This window comes from Apis mellifera, linkage group LG15, assembly GCF_003254395.2.
Source record: "Apis mellifera strain DH4 linkage group LG15, Amel_HAv3.1, whole genome shotgun sequence".
Classification (NCBI taxonomy): domain Eukaryota; kingdom Metazoa; phylum Arthropoda; class Insecta; order Hymenoptera; family Apidae; genus Apis; species Apis mellifera.
In genome coordinates this window covers 1,903,652-1,926,344 of record NC_037652.1, presented here as the reverse complement: position 1 = coordinate 1,926,344, position 22,693 = coordinate 1,903,652, and the positions used below count along the sequence as shown (strand labels likewise).

The 22,693-nt window shown below is 21.9% G+C and overlaps 4 protein-coding genes across 4 annotated transcripts; 1 reads left to right on the top strand and 3 right to left on the bottom strand.

Annotated features, from left to right (window-relative positions):
• Positions 1-342: 342 nt before the first annotated feature.
• On the bottom strand, positions 343-2,154 carry Obp14 (odorant binding protein 14). Its single transcript, NM_001040223.1, is given in 5 exon segments — positions 343-526; positions 689-794; positions 897-988; positions 1,060-1,132; positions 2,060-2,154. Coding segments are annotated over 5 exon segments (408 nt in total). The 5' UTR covers positions 2,111-2,154; the 3' UTR covers positions 343-440.
• Positions 2,155-7,022: 4,868 nt separating this feature from the next.
• Obp13 (odorant binding protein 13) lies at positions 7,023-8,706 on the bottom strand. Its single transcript, NM_001040224.1, is given in 5 exon segments — positions 7,023-7,102; positions 7,242-7,344; positions 7,438-7,529; positions 7,613-7,688; positions 8,659-8,706. Coding segments are annotated over 5 exon segments (399 nt in total).
• A 4,326-nt stretch (positions 8,707-13,032) lies between these two features.
• On the top strand, positions 13,033-15,680 carry LOC100577418. Its single transcript, XM_003249201.4, has 5 exons — positions 13,033-13,182; positions 14,526-14,643; positions 14,765-14,902; positions 15,041-15,230; positions 15,306-15,680. The coding sequence occupies exons 1-5, from the start codon at positions 13,170-13,172 to the stop codon at positions 15,360-15,362; spliced, it is 516 nt and encodes a 171-aa protein (XP_003249249.1). The 5' UTR covers positions 13,033-13,169; the 3' UTR covers positions 15,363-15,680.
• A 12-nt stretch (positions 15,681-15,692) lies between these two features.
• Positions 15,693-21,406, bottom strand: LOC551525 (putative vacuolar protein sorting-associated protein TDA6). The gene is made up of 5 exons (XM_026445413.1): positions 21,064-21,406; positions 18,423-18,557; positions 18,012-18,283; positions 17,542-17,775; positions 15,693-17,191 (listed from the first exon to the last, which is right to left on the bottom strand). The coding sequence occupies exons 1-5, from the start codon at positions 21,134-21,136 to the stop codon at positions 16,721-16,723; spliced, it is 1,185 nt and encodes a 394-aa protein (XP_026301198.1). The 5' UTR covers positions 21,137-21,406; the 3' UTR covers positions 15,693-16,720.
• Between the last annotated feature and the right edge of the window lie 1,287 nt (positions 21,407-22,693).

The following is a 22,693-nucleotide window of genomic DNA, read 5'->3' as shown; positions in this document are numbered from 1 at the left end:
TTTCATATATTATTCGTTTAAATCTCATGAAATGATAAATCTATTTTGTATTCGTCTTACAACCACAATTACAATTTCTAAAATATTGTATATTTTAATAATTTTTATAAATAACGGAATAATATGAAATAAATAATAAAAATGTTTCAGAATAAAATTCGTAATTTTAACGTAAAAGAATTTCAAAAGATTACGAATCGAAAAGAATTTTAGAAATAGTAACAATATATACATACTAGATTAGAGAAATAATAAAAATATAAAAACAATAACAGAATGAAGAAGCAACAAAATTTAATAGGTAATTAATCAAAATTTAGACGTTAAATAATTGTATACCAGTTTATTAATATAAATCTTTAAATATTTTTTACAATCAAGCTAAAAAGTAGACATCTCGTGTTATAAATAAATTTTCTTTCCTTTTGATAGTTGAATATTTAGAGAAAATCTACTGATTTCATCGTTTTATATTTCGAAACACATTGTACTAACTTACTTGCTTTCAAATGTGGATTTTCTTCAGCTATAATGATAAATATATGTCAATGTAATAAACAATAATGAATAATTTATTTAAAGTTTTGTGTAATAATTAAAGAATAAAGAAAGAATAAAGAATAATACATAAAGAATAAATAATATGTAATATATAAATTAATTTTTTCATTGATAATTTTTTACTTACAGATGGTTGAACAATCGGAGACTAATTGTTTAACAGAATTCTCGTCTATAAGTAATTCCATGACTGCTTTGATTCCTTGTGGTTTAAAGACATTGTTTTTGTCAAGCTGTTGCAAAAATGATAATAATTTTTTTATTTCGTGTTTTTATTTTATTATATATTATTTATATAGTTCTAATTAAATATAATCTTATTATTATATACTAACAATGTTGAAATTTTTTAATATACATTCACAGTACAATTGAACTTTTTTATCTTCTACATCGATATTGCCTTCAATAACGTCATTTGCTTTTTCTAAAATTCGAATAGAAAAAGTTAATCAGAAATTTTTTTATTTCTAAATATTTCGTTATTTCGCAACTTACGCTGATCAATGCCAGTTTCTGTTTTGCAAACTGATTGCTCAGTATGCAATCTAGTTTTTAATTCTTCGATTGTCTAAAAAAAAAAAAATTAAAATATTATGAAAATTAAAATAGATTTATGTATTATGTAGTTAAATAAAATATTTTAAAAAATGATTATTTATTTATTTGAAGTATTTATGTAATTATTTTATATGTATCTTCTTTTCAAAATCTTAAATGTTAATGAAGTTTTTAATAGTAGTATCTTTATTTATAGCATCATAACGTAATCGTATAATATAACGAGCTCGAAAATTATATCGATTAAATATAGTTTTGAAATCTCTGAGAGATATCTATTTCTGAATAATTAAATGTAATAGCAAAGAAGATAAGAGAATATTATTATTTTTAATCTAAATAATTTTAAATTATTGTATTTCTTTATATATTTTTATTCTCGATTTTCACGAAATAAAATAGAATCATAAAATTAAAGAGATTGTAAAATTAATATATTTATGAATAAATCAAAAATAAAAAGATCAAAAAGAAATTCAGTATAAAAATTTTATCATAAAATAAATAATTAATAATACATGACAATATGATCATTTTCTTTTAACTCCAAATATTTCACAGATTGTAGAAATGAACTATTTTTTATTAATTATTCATACTAGAAAAATATTTTTTTTTTGTGTAATTTTTGTAAATATAATATTGAACATGTTTTACCGAAAATATTTTTATTATTTATTATTTTGAAAATAGTAATATTATATAAGAGGTGACAGAAAATCAGTATGATTAAATAAAAATTTGATATAACAAATTTATATTAAAAAAAAAAATAATAATTTATCGCAAGGATATAAATTATGAATAAGTTACGAATTGCAAATATTTTTAAAATATGTAAAAATGTAGAAATAAAATTTAAAATTTAAATTGAGATGTGCTGAGTATTAATATTTTTAATAAATATGGAGAAAGTTAAAATTATTTAAATGTTTACCAGAGCACCAACGCAAACGCAAAAGCCGAAAATAAGCACGATAGTTTTCATTTTTAATAAGTTGATTTCAGAAATAAAAATTCAACTGATCTCCGTGTATATCAAATCAAAACTGAATATATTCGAATCATACGAACTATTTTTATAGTTGTGATATAATTATTATCTATATTACTTCCATATTAGAATTTCTCCTACCATTAATAGCAGTAAATGATTCTGTATCATCTCTTTTTTTCTTTTTTTTTTTCTTTTTTTTTTTTAAGAAAATTCATTTCTTTAGTCAGATTATGCATCGTTTATATGATATATCTGAACAATAATTTTTAAACAATAAAAGGGAATGTTTATTAAAATAATAAGAAATATTTTTATATCTTGAATATAAAGAATAAAAGGATTAATAAATACAAAGGATAATAAAAAATAAATATGAATAAAATTGAATCTTGTTTAAATGATCGCTGACTATTTTTTTTTTTAAGATTACATGGTAAGAAAATTATAAAAAAAAAAAAATTATTCAAAATCTTGTCCTTTATTTAAAAGTCATTAAAATTTATGTATATGTTCATTTAATCATTGTTTCATATAGCAATTCGCGATTTATATGCAATATATATTGTATATACATGTATATACATTCAATTATAAGACATTCATCGAACGTATCGAATTTATTTTAATTATTTAATTTCGTAGCATTGTTCTTCAATGTGCCTGAATAAATGAATAATCTGTTATAATTTGTACGATTCAAAAATCGTCGATGACAGTTTCCTATTCGCAAATTTTTTTAACCAATTTTGAAACATTCGAGATGTATATTTGAATATGATAATATATTAAGCAATTTCTCTCTCTTTCTGTCTCTCTCTCTCTCTCTCTCTCTCTCTCTCTCTCTCTCTCTCTCTCTCTCTCTCTCTCTCTCTCTCTCTCTCTCTGTTCAAATTCTAAGAGAATAAAATTAATTCAGTTATTTTTCGACTTTCATAATTCGCCAATTGTAAAAGATAGAGAAAAAAAACTGTTCTCAAAACTGTTTCTTTTAATGTGAATTATTATCATTTGATAAAAAATTTTATCAATTGTTAATGTAATTAGAAAAAAGTTATAATTTTTTTTTAATTCATTTTTTTTTATTACACGTGAAATACTTATCAATAGTTTCAATAAGATTATGAAACTAACATAAATAAATATCTTTTTTTTTATTACAAATACCAATTTATTGTATTTAATTCTGCAATAATTTTCGCAAGAATTTCTAGATCTCATTGTACATATGATATGTTGCATAACTATTTTTTTTTAACACTTATTTGATAAGATAATTTGTAATATTGGAATAAGAAATAAAGAAAAAGAAAAGAACTGCTTAGATATATCTTTATTAAAATTTTCTATTTTTAATGTGATTATCGAATTTTAGTTTTTATTTTTTGAAGTAAATAAGATTATGCAGGATACAATATGCAATTCAAATATATATAAAAAGGTAAATAATAAATAATAGCAATAGTTAGATTATTGTGAAAATATATATAGTATACGTTTATTTTTCATATTAATGAAATTTTTTGAAAAAAAATTTATCTGTTTAAAATATAGAAATTTTGGTATACCAATTTGGTTATATGTTATATAACAGTATGATTATCGCAATAAGAAGGCAAATAAACGAGATCTTGTTGTGAAAAACAAAATCTACTGGACTTTGAAAATTACTTGATTGATTTTTCATCGATATATCCACTATCTTAATATATATTTTTTTTTGAGATATATTATTTGGACTTGTTCATGCTCGATTGGCTTGATTAAGCAACGCATTTCGTGATTGGACAAATTCGTTAACAAAGCTATAACAGAATGTTTTTTGAAAGGAAAGTGTTGCCTGAAATTTCACTTAACGGATGTTCCAACATTTTTGGAACACACATTCTATATATGTACGTCATGGAAATCTCTGCAAGTTTTTTTTTTAAAATTCGTTTCGAAAATATAATTTTTTAATCAAACAAGAATAATAGATTAAATTGGCTTGCTAATCCTTATAATAATATAAAAATAAGAATATATTTTAAGTTTTGGTTAACTCTTTAGGAATATATATATGCATATTTAATTTTGTATTTTTTTTTAAATTAAATTATTCTAAATAAAGAGAAAAGTTAAAATCTACCGAAGAATTTTTCATTGCAGAATATTTTAATAATAAAAAAAACTCGAATACATTATAATAATATTTTATTATAATTCATAAATCAATGTTTTGAATATATTGTAATGATGTCTTTATTGACCTTATAATCTAAAGAGATTAAGATGTTTTGGATTCAGAGAGTATTACTTATTCTCACTTTTAATTTTATAAAGTGGATCAAATATTCATATTATCCATTTATATTTTAACATTACATCCTAGAGATGTATCAAATATATTCACTTCTTTTCTAATCCAAATCAATTAGTGTTTTTTGTTAATATAAATTATTTTGTTTTTATCGAAATATGAGATTTCATTGTTAAGATATTCAGAATTTTTCTTTGTTCATCATACTCTTTAGAATGTCCTTCTATTATCGTAATTTATCGAAACATGAGAAATCGTAACATTAATTCTATATAAACTATTTCGAATTGATAAATAATGAAATCATAAACAAATCTGAACTATAGAGATAACTCGAGAGATAATCAAATATATTTGATGAATATTTAAAGTCGATTTTCTTGAAATCTTATAAAAATTTTTAAAAATATATTTTACACTTTTGATTTATTTGCTGATTTGATTTGAATCATTCCCTTTCTAAATGTTATCGCTCAGTTACTGACTCATTGCTCATTTATTATATTCATAAGTTTATGCAGTCAGTTCTTTTCGTTGAAACCAAAATAAATATTTCTTGTCCATTTGTAATTATTGAATAGTCATATTGGAAGACAGTTTTGAAGGATGAATCCTCGTAATTTAGTTAGGTTATGTCGCAGTTCCACAGTGCTCCGTCGCAAGGCGCGCAAGTATGACAAATGGCCATTGCTGCTATATTTGTATTTAAATTGAGGACCTAGAAAGCGTTAGGGAACTCGCTCGTAAATTACTATTAGACTATTGAAAATACTTAAGCTATTGTGAAAATAAAATTCAAACTGTTTGACCACTTCACAAGTCTTGGTTTTGTCCTTCTCGAGAATATTAAAATAATATTTATTATGAAATAATTATGAATTATAATCTTTGTTCCTGATATATTTTATGAAACAAACTGAAAAGCAAATATTGCAATTATAAAATTAATAAATATAGTAAAATTTGTTCTATTATTGTAATAAAAATAATTGTATATATATTTTTAATTTTGAAAACTCATTAACATTTCTCAATATCAAATTATTCATCTGTTATATAACAATATTCGAAGAATTAAAGAGAACGTTTAAAACTATAAGAAATATTCAAATAATTAATCTCTCGAATATAAATTATAATATGATTAATAGAATTTAAATGTAAATAAGATGGAATTTTATTTAAATAATCATTTGTTTCCTTCTTTTTTTTTATTTTTTTTTCTTAAAATTAATTGTATATAAACAAAAATATTTGTACACTTTTATTTTAATGAAACATTAATGAATAATTCTTGATTTTTATTGTCCACTTATTGTACACTTCAATATTGCAATTAATATAGCAATAAATGTCTTTAAATGAAGCGTCTTATATATCATTACCAATCGAAATATATATCTACATATATATCATAATATATTAAACTTTTATGTATTTCATAACATAAAAGTTTTAAAATCTAGATAATAACTCTTGATTTGGAAAAAATATTGAATAAATTAATAATTAAAATACCTAGTAACAAAAATTTTAAAATGAAAAAAGTGTATAGGATGTAAATTATGTAATATTATAATAAAAAAAGTAATCAAATAATTACATAAAATATTACTATTGATCATAATAAAATATAAAAATATGATTGAGAAAGAAAAACTCAAATTATAAAATAAAATGATCTGCTATTGTAATAAACATAAAACTAAAATTTATTTGGTAAATAAAAATATATATAATTCTTATCATTTAAATAATTTATAAAATATTTGTTGTATAAAAAAAGTTTGAAACAAAATTGTTGTTTTGTTTAATAAACATTTTTTAAATAAAAATACTATATATAGAAAAAGATTTTACTAAATAATTAATTTTAAAAAATAATTAAAGCCTATAATTAATAATGTCAATCCCTGCATTATTGAGCAGGAGTAATACATACAAGATATAACAATTTTATTTTTATATTTAATATATAGATACTTATTATAGATAGATATTTAATATATAGATAATAATATAGATACAAATTTTTATTTTATATTTTTTGATTAATTTAATTTTACATATATATTTAAATCATAGCATATATATATGTTATAGATGACATGAGAAATATCCTAATCTTTTTTTTTTATTGACTCAATATTTCAAAGCATAAGTTATCAAATCATATAAAATGGTAAATTTTGTTTATTTTGTCAAATATATTCCAGAATCTATTCGAATATTCATTTATAATTTTAATTTAATATTATATATTTTAATCATTTTTATAAATAACAATAATTTATTTCTGTGAAATAAAATTCAAAAATACATAATTAAAAGATAGAAATATAATAAATTATGAAATAAATGGATTTAGAAGTAAATAATTACGTACGATATTATAATTCTTGTTTTTGTTGTAGCTTATTATTATTATATTATATTTATTATATTTTTATTATTATTACTAATGTCAACAACCATTTGTTTAGATTAAAATCAATATAGGTACAAAAACTGAGACATCAAGCAATCGCATTACTAATATTTTATTAATTTAAGTTTTCAAATATTTGTTTATTAAAATTGGCAGTACATGAATTATTAATTAAACTATTATTCAAATATCTTCATCAGATTGTTGTCTATGAAACATTGCAGTAATTTACTAGATTTCTTACACGAATTGGATTCAGCTGTAATAATAAAAGTACAACAATACAATAAATATTAACATTTCTTTAAACAATAAACAATTCGTTAAAAATATTATTTTTAATAATTAGAAAATATATAAAGAATTATATTTTGTAAATAAATATTTTTTCTACTCACTGATATCTTTACAATTGTTGACTAATCGATTGACCTGTTCACTGTCTAATTTCGTTGTCCTTTCTCTGAATTTTTCTTCGTTGAAAGTTGTGTCTGCGTTAACCTGTTATAAAAATGAGAATGATTATTATACTTTTCTATGCATAATTATAAATTATATATATTCTGTTTAAATAATTTTATCATTTATACTTACAAATCCGACTTTTTTCAGCATACAATCAACGTAACAAGCCAATTTTTCATCATTTTTATCGAAAATACCCTTCTTAACGTCGTCTGCTTTCTCTAAAGTTCGTATAAAAAAATTAATCAAAGATTATATTATCATTAAATTTTGTAAACTTATTATTATAATTTATGCAACTTACTTAGGTCAATACCATTTTCTTCGGCGCAAACTGACTCTATTTTACGTAGCTTATTTATTGATTCTTCAGAAACTGCCTAAAAAAATATTAGAATAAGTTATGAAAACAGGATTTAAATATTGATTACTTAAAATATTTAAGAAATTATTATTTCTATTTATTTCTATTAGATTGATTTAAATTATTTTAATAATTGCTTTTAAAATACTTTATATATATATTTTTTATAATAAGTATTTAATTTTTGAAATTTGATTCCCTATAGTTGAGAAATCTTCATTTACAATATTATATATATGTAATCATATAATAATGAGAAAATTATCGTTTAAATTAAAAATAATAAGATTCATCTATCTTCTTTGCAACGATATTGAATTATTCACAAACAACGTCTTTTGAATATTCCAAAATAATTTTTCATGGAAATAAATATAAATTATTATATTTTAATCTTCAATCTATTTCGATCTATTTGAAAATTAAATTAATAAATAAAAGTAATAAAATAATAATATATTTATAAATGAAATGAATAAATTGAAAACAAATTCAATATAAAAATAGTATTATAGAAATAATAGTATAATTAACTCTTTAACTCTAACTAAATTATTCATAAATTAAGGAAAAAAATTTATTCTATCAATTATTAATAATGAAAAAATATTTCTTCATAAGAATATATATCATTATAAAGAAAGCATAATGTAATTTGTTTTTTTTTTAAATTATTTTTTACTGAAACAAATATATTTATTATTTATTATTTTTTTAAAACTCATTACTATTTTACAATATACAAAATCAAACGAAAAAATTAACAATATTATATAAATAATAACAGAAAAGCAATATTATCAAATAAAAATGTAATATAGTAAGTTTCTATAAAAAAAAAACAATTTGTTGTAAAGACATAAATTATAAAAAGTAAGCAAATTCATGTTTTTCTAAACATAAATATGAAGATAAAATTAAAATAGAGTATAAATCTAAATATTTTTCAGGAAATATGGGAGAAAATAAAAGTATTTGAAAATTACCAGAATACCAACGAGGCAAAAGGCAAAGATAAAAATAATCGTCTTCATTTTTGGATTTATCAATCTTGAAGACTGTATATTCTTAAAGTGTGTTCACCGAGAACTGAATAAACATTGGATGTACCACATGTTTTTATAGTTGTAGGTATAATCATTATCGGTGATACCCTCATGTCATGATTTTTCCCTCCACTTGTACCAACAATGGTTTTGTATTATTCGAATGGAAGTTCATCACCAATTCCCTTTAGATCGACTATTGGAATGCGCATCAATTGCATAATAATACGTGAAAAATACAAAAGAACGTTTATTAAAATTGAGGTAATCTTTTTTCTTACATTCGAATATAAAGGATAGATGAATAATTTTCTTTTTTTATTTTAGAAAGTCTCTTCATAAGAATATTTATACGTAAAATATCCTTATTTTATTTTTAGAAATGGAAATCTTATTTGTATTTAGATAAGTTGGATAAATGCATATTTAAAAATATATGTTTATAAATCTTTCTAAAGAGAATAGAAACGAGAAGGAAGAAAAATTGAAAATTAAATTATTATTAATTACAATATTAAATATGGATAACCATTCTTTTTGCATTCTTTGTGGATTATTTATATCTACGATTATTATTTTTATTTTAGATTTTCAAAAATCTAAAAAAATATTAAAGTTTGAATTTCTATTTTGATATACGATCGTTCGTTTCATTTAAAAAATTCCATTGCGTCCATTTTTGAAAAGATATTTTCGTTGTTACAAAAAAATATTCAAAGTATAGTGTGGGAGCTGCAAAATTTTTTATCCAAATTTATAATTTCGTATCTAACTAATAAAAACGAATATATAAGATGTAATAAGATAAAGTATAAATTTACCATTCCACGAAAGTAAGCACAAAAGGCAAAAATAAGTATAATAATTTTCATTTTTCTTTTAGACTTATGATTTCAAAAAAACAAGATTTAAATGTTCTTAAAGTATCTCAAACGAGAACTGAATTGAACAACGTGTTTTTATATTATAATGTTGTAATACAATCATGTATTCAAAAGTTAAGTATTTGGTATCATTAACTCACTTTAGTTCTCTATGTTGTATTTAATAATAAATAGAAGAACTAATATAATATTTATCCACAAATTTGTCCATTTTGAATTCTAAAAAATTTAAGATTATTAATTAATCTAATTATATCCATAATAATTAAATCCATAGATTTTAAATTGGTTTGTATTATTGCCATTATGTATATAAAAAAAATAGTTGAATGGCAATTGCATACCAAGATTTTAATAAATTTATTAAATTTATTTTTGTTTGTTATTGTATATATAGAAATAAAAATCAATCATTTTATACAAATATCTCGACTAGGATTAAGAAAGAATTATATGTGTAGAAAAAAGTTGGATTCCATCTTAATTATTGATGCAACGAGTGGAGGATTTTAAGAATTGAGAAATCGTGTTACAAGCATACAATGATTCATAACTTTCTAAATATTAAAATTATTGATATTATTATTATTATTGAATTTTGCTTACATCCAAATGTTTATCTATTATTTTTTATACATTTTAATGTCAATTTAAAATAACTTATTGTTATTATTTATTCATTTTTCTTATCTTTATCCAAGTTTATTATGGATAAATATTAAATGTTCAGTTTATTACATTTATTAATTGTGATATGTTTGTCACAAAATTTCGCTGACTTCGTAAGCTATGATCCATGAAATAAATATTATAATATAAATTACTTTGTATCGCATCAATTTCTTTCTATTTATAATATAAAAATTTATACGATAATCGGCAATGATACCAAGTGAAATTTTTCTTATTTTTAATAAGTACATATTTAATATATCGTAGTTTATTTAATTAATTTATAATAAATGAATTTAATTAGTTTTATAATTTTTTAAACATTTATTTTTAAGAAAAATATTAAATTATAAATAAAAATATTATTATTATAAATTCACTCAATGTATCATATCAAAAATTTTTATTTTATTTTTTTTTTTTATTAATTTTTGACCTAATCTAATTTAAGAAAAGTGATCTATCTTTTTCTTATTGATAAAATTATCCTATATTTAAATATCCGGACATTAATTTTTCAATATATCATATATATGAATACTTATTTTTCAAAATCATATTTGGAATTTTAATCAATGTAAAAATTTTCATCATATCGATACTTGAGAATAATTTCAATTAGCATAACTTGTTAAAATTTTGTTAAAATCAAAATTTTTTATCAACATAATCATTTAAATCACTTTTACAATTACTTAGATTGTTGTTTATATATTCTGTAATAAATTACAATAAATTTCGAAATAACTGATATCAATAATTATAATTTATTTTTATATATTTATACACTTATATAAAAATACAAAAAATATAAATACCATTTTTCATTTAATCATTTTTGGCTCAATTGTGTTTTAATGTCATTAAACAAAATTCTAAAAATTGAGAAAACGTGAAGAATAATTGTTTCAATTTTTATATTAAAGCCTTTTGTTAAAAATCATTGTTGAAATATTTCTTCTTTGATAAAATGAAAAGGAGATAGGAATATAAAAATAAAGAGATCGTAGCAGAATTAGAAACGTTATCAAACCAACGGTATGAAATAAATAGACTGAATCATTCTGAACAAGATAATACACAATGAAAACAATCGAATCGAACGCTTTATGATTTTATAAAACAACTCAAGCAAATTCTTGTCGGAATATAAAAATAAAGAGATCGTAATAGAATTAGAAATGTTATCAAACCACTGGCATGAATAATAAATTGAATCATTCTGAACAAGATAATACATAATGAAAATTATCGAACGATTTATGATTTTATAAAGCTCAACTCAAGCAAATTCTTGTTGGAAAGCCATATTTATTATGTAACAACTAATATATATGTATAATAAACAATTAATCGAATATTTCTTCGATAGGCGAAATTAAATTTGTGACTAGTAAAGTTTAAATAAAACGTATGCTGGAAATTATTTTTTTTTTCTTACTTTATGCAAGTTAATTTATAATAAAATGGTAAAACAAGCTCAAGATAATTCTTCAAGGGTCAAGTACTGCACAAGCAGTACGATAAATGATATATAATGTATATAAATATATAAATGTAATGACATATGATGTATAATATAAACAAATCCTTTGGAATTTCTTGGAAACGAATCGAAAATGATTGAAATTTCTTTTGTTATATTTCTTTATTATACTTGAATTATACTCATGCAATTATTAATTAATATAACTTCGTTATAAAAAAAATTTTAAATGTAGTAATAGTAAAAGTACATTTTTTTATGGAAAATAAAATAATTACAAAAAATAATAATCATAATTTGTATTTATTAAAAATGAAAAATGATATAAATATTGTTCAACAATAGAAATATTAAAACATTAATCATTTATGTTATAATGTTTTAATATTTGGAAATATGCAGATTTTTAATTGGAATATAATTTTATTCTTAATTTAAAGATTATATAATTTCTATATTATTTATAAGATTATGATATCATCATGATGGAATAAAAATTAAGGAAATAATGAATAATTATAATCCACAATAATTAATTTAAATATATTTCAAATAAGTAATAAATATAATTATAACATGTTGCAAATATAATTATAACAGTCTATTCCTGAATTAGATGGTGGAATCTAAAAATAAAATTGAAATAAGAATCTATAAAAAATTTTAATAATTTGAAAATTTAAAAAATAATTGATACAATAAAATTATAACTATTATTCTCAAAAAATGAGATATTATCTTTATTTGTTCATCAAATGAATAAATTAAAATGTAAAAGAAAATAATTAAAGAGACAAATTGAGAAATAATAAGACAAAAATATATATATATATATAAGTAAATGTACATAGAATATTTAAAGTTTATTTTTTTTTTTTTTTATAAAAAAAAAGAGAAAGAAAAATATATATAACAGAGATTGAATTTTATTTAATGACACAAAAAATATTATTATATATATGTTTTTTTAATTTTTTAAAAATTGATATGGATCAAAGTTGAAAATTTTTATTTCAATTATGATTATTATCATTATTTAATTAAGTATATTATAATTAATATTATTTTACAATTAATAACATATCTAAATATTATAAATCAACATTGTAATGCTTTTTAATTTATAATTATTTATAATATAAAAAATTTAATATTTTAAAACATTATTGATAATATTTTCTATTAGTTTTATCTATAATTAGATAAATTATTCGATTAAAAAAAATGAAAATGTACTTCTTGAATGATAAAAAAACAGTGCTGCCGCCAGTATCGAAACATTCAACTATTCAATGCGTTACAACGACTCATACATGCACTAATACATGTAAAAAATAGCATAGTCGTGCGGAATATTAAATTAGTTGTGTGTAGCATGAAAGTACAACTGCCACATTGCCTTATAAAATATGGCAGATAAAGGTAAAGATAAATTATTTCAACTCATAACCGATTCTTTTTTATGCTATACATAAATCTTATTATTATTAAGGTTTGTATTTTTTATATTTTATAATATAAATGAATATTACAAAAACATGAAAAACTAACTTGATAAATTAATCTTTTAAATAAATAATATATCATTAAAAATTGAAATTTTATTAAAAAGTCATATACTTTAACAATTTTTATGAAGCCGGTCGGTACTTGACATAGGTTAGAATAAGGTCATAATCAGGTCATTTGAAAGCGCGCCACTTCGAAAGTACAATATATTTGCTATTCAAAAAACTTTATAATTTTATTATTATTTCGTTTTTTTAAGGTTTTTACATTAATAATAATTAATAATCTGTATAATTATCAAGACTGATTCATTTTTAGCACATAACCTTTTAAGATTTGCTATATCTATATGATGAATCATCATATACCCAGACAATCTTTAATTTTTAAAATTGAAAAAATTTATTTTTTTCTAAAGGTCATAAAGTAATAAATATTATGCATTATTGAGAAAAAAATAATATATCTTTACATATTTTCTTAATAATTATTCCATAATTATATTCACTGATAATCTTATATATATTTTTTTTTTATTTCGAAATTGTAAGTTATTAATACTTATTTAATTCTCTCGTTTTTTTTTTCTCTTATATATATACTTTTATTATATATTGTTTCGTAATATTGTTTTATTTATATTGATCCTATAAACAATATGCTTATTTGTGTTTTTATCAATCAAAATTTTTCAATTTTGCATATCGATTTAATAAAGATTAAATATTATCAATATATAATTATAAAAAATATATAAATACATATTTTAAATTTTAAATCGAATTTAATTTCACAATAATAGATTAAATATTAAATATAAATAATCATAAAATATGTTATCGCATTCTTTTTATAATTTTCATTACAAATAAATCAAAATTATCTTTCAATTTATGCTCCCGCTTAAACATAGTTAATGGTTTCTTGTACGAGAGGGCGTATAAACTTACTATACCATGTATTATTAATATACTTATATAATAGTAATTAATACACTATATAATATATTTATATAGAAAGAGATAATATGAATAATTCATTCTAGCACAGCAATAAAAATGAATGTTAACATTTGATTAGAATAATGATAGAATAAGAAGCAGATTTTAAAATTGTTTAACTTTGAAGAAATAACATAATGATTTATATCAATATAAATTTACATAATTTTTACACGAATGAATTTAAACACGATATGTGTATTGTTTTTTTTTTATTTTTTTTTTTTTTTTTTATTTACTTAAATTTGGATTTAGAGCATCACGTGCACTTTAGCGGAGCAAGTGGCCCCGGAAAAGACAACAAAATTGTGATACAACCACAACGACATGGACAAATAGATGTTCATCTTGGATTCTTACAACTTCATCATAGGTTGCATCATTTTTTTTTTTTGTACACATATGAGGAAGCTAAATATATGTGAAATTAATAAATATTCTCAAATAACTTCAAATTATTCAAATTTATAATAATTTTTATATAATTTTTTTAGATATCATATTGAATTCTCCATTCCTTGGGATCTATGCATTCATAACGAAAGAAACAGTAATGAACCTGCGATAATCACGGAGTGTCATAATCCCTATTGTCATATTATAGAGCTAACACATGAAAAGGAAAGCTTAAAGTAAATCATTTGTTATTTTATAAATTTATTTGTAGACATAATTTTATGTTTGTATAAAAATTATCATTTTTATCATTGTAATTTAATTTTTTATATTATTGTATTAATTTCCACTATAAGATGTTGTTTCTGCAACAGGTTAAAAATAGAGTTTTTAGCATACAAAGAAAAAATCTTAAAAGAAGAAGTTCAAATAATATGCTGTAAAGCTGGAATTCCATTAATAATCCAACTGAACGCACGCGTGTTGGGAAAAGACAAAGGGACGCCATTACTAAGGACTGGGATACACAATATCGGTCTATTGAAACAACCAAAAGAAGATGAGGTCTCCGAGTAGATCTCATTAATACTGACTTTGTTACTCGAACATCTAAGAGTCGAGTACATATTTCTTTCACAGGTGCTGGGTACAAAATTGAAGGCATCTTTAAGTATGCGAAACCAAGAAGATCTTTGAACAAAACACTGAGATTGAGATACAGAAAGAAATGCATCTAATAGAGGACGAATAATAAAAGGGAAAACTGATGCATGAGAACGTTACTTATTTCGAACTTTAATCGTGCAAAACGGTTAGGTTAGCATCACAATGAAATTCATCGTTGCGGTCAATTATTAATGATCACTGTTTTAATCTTAAGAAAATTACGTGCACGCACGTTTAATTTCGAGCATAGCGAATGTTTTATCTTATCGAGATCAATTTAATTACACACAGTCTATTTTTGCACGATGTAATTTTCGAAATATGCGATGTTCTTAGGAAAAAAAAAAAGAAAAAAAGAGCTTCTCTTCGAATTTATTGCAATTGGTCTAATTGCACAGGCCTATAATCACAATCGCAAGACTTCTTTTTTCTCTTGAATCGAGATTATTATAACAATTTCGACGCAAGAAATAAAGTGTTCCTTTAATCAGCCATTTTTTAAAGGATCACATCGAAATATGTATAATTACGAGTTATAGCTAAATACCGCATTTGCCTACTGTTCCTTCTTAAACGAAAACGTATCACGCAATGCCTATACATTATATATATATATATATATATATATATATATATATATATATATATATATATATATATATTAATATATATATATATAAAAATCTATTACATCTTTTAATATTTATCATCGATCTATTCGTTGTAATGATAAAATTGTATTTTATTATTGTTTTACATCGAGCAAAGATTTTAAACGATAAGAATATATTACTAATCAAAAGCAAGTTTCACAAATAACGATGCTGTTTTCTAATTCCTTGCTAAGCTAATATTAGAATTATTAAAATGAACAAATTAAACGAATGTGTTTTACTAACAAATCATTTCATATTAAACCCTGTTATTTCATTATTATTTATTTTTACAGATTGAAGTCGTCGTTTATTCAAGATTAATTTATTGTTCCAGATCAAGATATTCCGAATATTTGGAAAAAATTCTTATATATATGTTTCAAAATAATTAAAGTTTTTGATAATACAAAAAATATAATTTACAGTAATCAATTAATTTTGAATAGACTATAACTTCTTCATTCTATATTCATAGTAATATGCATTCTACTACAATCATAAATTTCTTTTTAATTATTAAAACTATACAATTTTTTTTGATGAGATATATTTCCACATATTCGCTACTATACTATATATTACATCATATTATTTTAAAAATTCATTGTCATCGTTAATTTTATTTTGTAAATACAATAACTAACATCATAAGCATAACTTGAACAACAAATATTTATAATTTTTATACATAATAGCAGCGAGCATGTTAAAAAATTATTGAAAAAAATATCGTTAGCATCGAAAACTTGACTGTTTCATAGGAATGCCAGTAGGACCATCAACGAATTCGCAAATGTTGAAACCAAATCTGGCTAAAGGATGACAATTACTTTTAGGATTACCCCACTTGCCTCTAAAAGTCATCCAGTTGGGTAAGATAGTGTTCTCCTCTTTCAGAAGCAATTCCATTTTTTTCCACGTAGGCCAAGCGATTCCAAAACCACTTTCGTCATAGAGACGAGGTAATCTGACGAATTTGTGCTTCCCTGGCGCGGTCCAAAGCCCATGCGATCCTCGCGCGCTAAATAATATGGGATGAGAGCCGTCGGCAGTGAATACTTTTTCAGGAAATATAGGTTTTTGAAATATTCCTTTCCGCGTCTCTTGGCTCTCATAAACAAATGTACCGCTTCGTAAATCATATCGATAGAACGCGCCTGCGTCATGCGCGGACACGTACATGGTTGATGGATGATTTGTATCCTAAATTTAAGAGATAAACGATTGATTTTACACGAAGAAGTATAGAATAAAATAATAGAAATGCAACATGAATAAAATAAATATATACATATAGGAAATAAGTATAATAATAATCTAGAAGAAACTCCAAACTTTGAAATGTTCAAATGATATTTTTATAAATGAATATAGAATTGAATTATAATGTAATTATACAATAATAATGAAAAGGTGTAAAAATAATATATAATATGACAATTTTTCTTTTTACTTTTAGGTTTATATTGTTCAATAGTAGTAAAGAAATATTTCAAAATATTTTTTAGAATGAAAAATATTTTGTTTTTTATATTGAGTGAATATTCATCTACCTTGAAATAAAGACTCATGTGTTCCCAATCGCCCACGTGGTTGCCATACTCTTTAAACATTCCAAGGCATATCCCGCCCACGGTGGGTATCGGCCAGCTACCAAAAAATCCAAGATCCAGAACACAGACCGCCTTTCCCTCGCTGAACGGATAGAACATCCAATAGGTCACGTGAAAGTGCAGTTTCTGGGGCCTGTTTCCTTTTTTCTTTTTTTTTTCAAAATCATCATGCTTCTGTAAGTATTTAATCAATCAATTTAATAAAATAATTTTCTGAGAATTTTATAATAATGCCATTTTCAAGCAAGTACTTTAAAAGAATCTTAATTATCATTTTAATAACTGTTATTTAAAGAGAAAAAACTTTCTTTTTCATATATTTTTTTTCTTTCTTTTTTTAGAATTAAAATCTTCACTTTAATAATGTTATTTCTACATAATTCTTCTATAAAATTCTTATCTCAATGTACCTCTAGATTCTGTTTAACATCTGTCTTCCAAATCTTTTGTGAAAGATCGTTGGTGAAGATCATAGTCGACCCAAACTCGTCGATCTGCAGCATATTTTTCGATGACGTCAACGTTTCGTCCCTCTTTTTTGGGAAATTTCTTTCATTCCTGATCTTTATCACATCTGTAGAAACGTCTGGAATAGCACAATTCTTGATCACAGCATAAATCGGTACCGTGCCTGTTGGTTTTCGGCCATACAGAAACGACGATCGATTCCTCAACAATATTTCTGTCAATGTAAAAATCGTTTCATTGATTTAATTCTTTTTCATGTATTTGGTAAAAAAAAAAAAAAATTAGATCAAAGTAGATTAATTTTTAAATTTCTTCGAGAATAATCGTATCATCTATTTCGTTTATTTATTTACCTACGTCAATTTTGGTGTGAAGATAATCATCGTCAGACTGCATATTGTCAAGAAATTCTGGTACCCCAAGGGGTAAAAAGAGTTCGCCAGGTGCGAGCCATACTAGAGGCGCCCAGTCTCGTACTAATCCTTTTACTGTAATATAATTAAATAAAGACAATATGTAACAATATATAACGTAATAGAGAAGTATTTTATCAAACTAATTAAATGCAAAAATATAAATTAAATTTTAAATTAACATTTATTTTTTTTACCTTTAATTCTATCCATTTAATTTAACTCTAAAAACTCTCGTTAAGATTACAAATTTATTAATATTTATTGAAAAACAAATTTATTATTATGATATTCGAAAACATTTATTCATAAATTCACTACTATAATATTCAAGTTTCGATATTAAAACAATTTTTAATTTAACATTAATATTTTTGCAATTAATATAAAATACGATTATAAAACAAGATTATAATTTGAATTCTTAAATTAAAATTTAAGAAGATGAAATGTTTTAATTATTAAATAAACATATTATATTTTTATAATAATAATAATAATAATCTTCTCGTGGAAAAATTAAATCTGAACATAAATTATTGAAAGTAAAAGATAAATTATCATTTCTAATAAAACCATTTAAAATATGCAATTTAATAGAAGATATGCGCCAAACATAATATTGTGCGTCGGTGATGATCACTGATCTTAATGACCTTACAGATAATAACATAATATTATTAGAAAGCCAGTTTCTTCGAGCTGCTAGTTTCAGTATGTGCTACATATATTTAGGTAAAAAAAACGAAAGGCCTAGAGGGATCTTGCTTTCATTTCATTTTAAGTGAACAAGATTATCTATTGTACAAATATATGCATCTTCGTCTCATATGCGATACATTTGAACCTCTCACATTTGAACCTTCAACGAACAGTTATCATCGTGCAAACCGCTAAAGAGCTCAAAACTTTCTTACAGATACAATGGAATACGTAATAACTTCACGCAATTGTTTAATAAGAAAAATTTAATATATTTTCCTTCTCAATTTATTTATTTTTTTTTTCAAATTAAAAATAAAATTTTATGATAATGAAATTAACAAATTTTCGTTGATTTTTGTTGAAAAAAATTTTTATTAAGTTTTTATTTAAATAATAAATAACGCAAAGAATTTTTTATTTCGTCATTATTTAAAAAATTTTCACATTTGCTATTCACGAGTCGATTTTTCAGTGTCCTCATATTAAAATATTAATATGTAGAATCAACATATGGCGATACCATATTTGGTATTACGACACGTTTTCCATTCTACTTCCGCAATTAAAGAAGGCGTCGTGAAACAAGTTCCTATTTATTTCTACTCTAAAGCGTCATTATCATCGAGATAATTAACCCGTTATTTAAATCAATTCAAGAGAATTAATTTGGTAGATTTTATTTCGAATAGTTTTAATATTAAATTTTTTCACCATGAAAGTCATCAAGGTTACGAAATCTTTCAATAATTTATTACGATGTATGAGATAATAATAATTTACATTTCCTTAATTAATATTGTTTCTTAACAATATTTAATATAGTAAAATGAATGTATATTTAATATTGTAAAAAATAAAATTATTTAAGATAAGATAAAATCTTTCAAGTATGATACATTCATCATATTATCATAGATTATGTATATCTTTAAATCTTAATATAAATTTGCATAATAAAAGAATGTATGCAACTTTTCTATAGAAACTGATTTTTTTAAAAAGAGCAATTCGAAGGCGCTAATCGATCAAGATAAAATTTATTTAATTATTATTTATATACATATATAATATAATACAAAAATGAAATTCGACAATCATAAAACTTAGAAAAATGCTCGACAATCGATTTTCAATCTCGTAATCATTCACAATTATAAATCTGTGTTATAAAAATAGATCAATTTATCTTAAAAAAGTACGATCATTATACCATGTGTTAATATGTTCGCGCTAATTACGTCAATTTGAATGATTATCGAGTAAAATAATTTCACCGTTAGTCCAACAATCCTTATATATAACTGGTTATATCATATAATCCTCGAGATTTTATCTTAATTTTTAATATACTTTAACGCAATTTTATTATTAAATTTCTTGTTTCATTTATATAAATTAAAATTCGATTATATTATTAAAGTATTTTACAATTATATTTATATTTTAATATTGAAATTTTTATAATATATGATGATTAAAAATAATATATTTTTAAAATGAAAATTTTTCCTAACCTTTCTTAAATTATAATAAATTATAATAAATGAAAAGATCGAGTCTATCATATAAGGCAATTTAGATACTTTTAATAATACAAGAAAAACAAATCGAAAAAAAATTTAATAATTTCGATAACATAAAACATAAAAATTTAATTTCTTTTCTTTTTTTATAAAAGTTAAATAATATATGATATATACATATAATGTATTTATAATATATTTTTTAATTTAGTAAATTAAAAGAAATGTATAATTTATCACAGAATAATATATAAAATATAATTTTATCATTTTTATAATTTTTGTTCAAATAATAAATAACAAAACGAAAAAAATTATCAAAAGTAATTGTTGTTTGAATTTCGAATTCTTACCTCGTCCTTCATCGGTGGTTTTCGAAGTCACAATTATGTGCATGATACACAGAATCAACAGCAAATATTGCATCGTATTTAATTTGTTCACGCATTTTGATAATCGAGTGCCGGAAAAGCCGCAAAATTCAAAACTTTTTAAGTGATGGACATCATCAATGCACTTTTTCCCGCCACCTTTACTTCTCCGTGTCTTGTTGCTGTGGACCACCGTCACAGAGAATTCTTAAGGTTAACAATCGACCAACACCGATCGTCCTGCTACCAGCTATGTTTCTCAGGTAACTGACCGGTTCCCTACATTCCCTGGGCCGCTCACTGGACAAATATTACCGTTGCTCACAACCATCGTGCACGCTATTACGAGGATGCCAAAAGAAACTGTAAACGTAATAAGTTAACCCTTCTATCGAATTGAAAGTTTAAATTATAGCCACACGTTTTTCATTTTAAACGCATTACATATCTTGTGCACACATATATATATATGTATAGTTATATATATAAATACAAATAAATTTATATAAATTCACACATATATCACACATATATCATATTAAAAAAACAACATTATATTTATTTTCTTTTTTATATACTTTTTATGAAATTTTTATATACTTCTTATTGTAAGATTTTTTTTAGGAATATTTTACTAATTAATTAGTATAAAAATTATTGTATTAAGAAATTTTTATTTATGAAATATTATTTAATAAATTTTAATATTAAACAGATTATTTTTATTTTCAATATACGAGAATTTATTATTAAAAGAAAGGATTATTAATGAGATGATTTGTTTGAACCATTGACATGAAATGAAAATTCAGAGAATAGAAAGTAAAAATAATTACGGTCGCGATTGCGAAAGGGATACAAATCGAGTGAACCGGAAACCACAGAGACCATTTACGATTAGTGAAAAGAAAAGTGTTCTACACGTAGCATAATCATAAGAATTAAATTCATAAATACTATATTTCTATATTTTAATTTTCTCGATTCCTTTTTTTTTTTTATTTTTTTTACATCAAAGTAATAGTTTAATAATAAACATCAAAGGAAAGTTTCATAAGTAGAATCATATGAAGTTATTATATCTTATCAATATTATTATAATACTATTTTCACTTTCATAAAACATAAACATAACTGTCAAAGACAATCGTTATGTATACAAAAATATTTGCATATTAATGGAAATATTAAGGTAGAAAGAAGTTAATATTTTAAAATACTTGTTTATTATTTAGGAATTATATTTATTTTATTCATTTTTCACACAGAAATATATTCTACATTTTATATCTATGTACATTTTTTTTATAACACACTTTATAAACTATTAATTTGTAAGTTATATTAAGTTAAAATGATTTATATGTTCAAATATCACACTTCTTAAAATTTCTATTATTTAATTTGGTAATCTTATATATCAAGTTAAATGATTAAATATCGACATTTTGTTAATATGAATAAAATATTACGCGTGAGAAGTATTACTATAATTTTTGAAATATAATATTTAATAATTTATAAACTTTTATTTATAATATTTAACAATAAGAATTATTATTGTGAATTTTATTACAAATACATTTTAGTATTAAATATATTTTTATAAGAA

Coding starts and splice junctions, on each gene's coding strand:
- LOC100577418 (XM_003249201.4), top strand. Junction 14,903..15,040: donor CATGAAAAGGAAAGCTTAAA/GTAAATCATTTG, acceptor TTTCTGCAACAG/GTTAAAAATAGAGTTTTTAG. Junction 15,231..15,305: donor AACAACCAAAAGAAGATGAG/GTCTCCGAGTAG, acceptor TTTCTTTCACAG/GTGCTGGGTACAAAATTGAA.
- LOC551525 (XM_026445413.1), bottom strand. CDS start 21,136: ATGCAATATTTGCTGTTGATTCTGTGTATCATGCACATAATTGTGACT. Junction 18,284..18,422: donor TCACACCAAAATTGACGTAG/GTAAATAAATAA, acceptor TTACATTGACAG/AAATATTGTTGAGGAATCGA. Junction 17,192..17,541: donor ACATGAGTCTTTATTTCAAG/GTAGATGAATAT, acceptor TCTTAAATTTAG/GATACAAATCATCCATCAAC.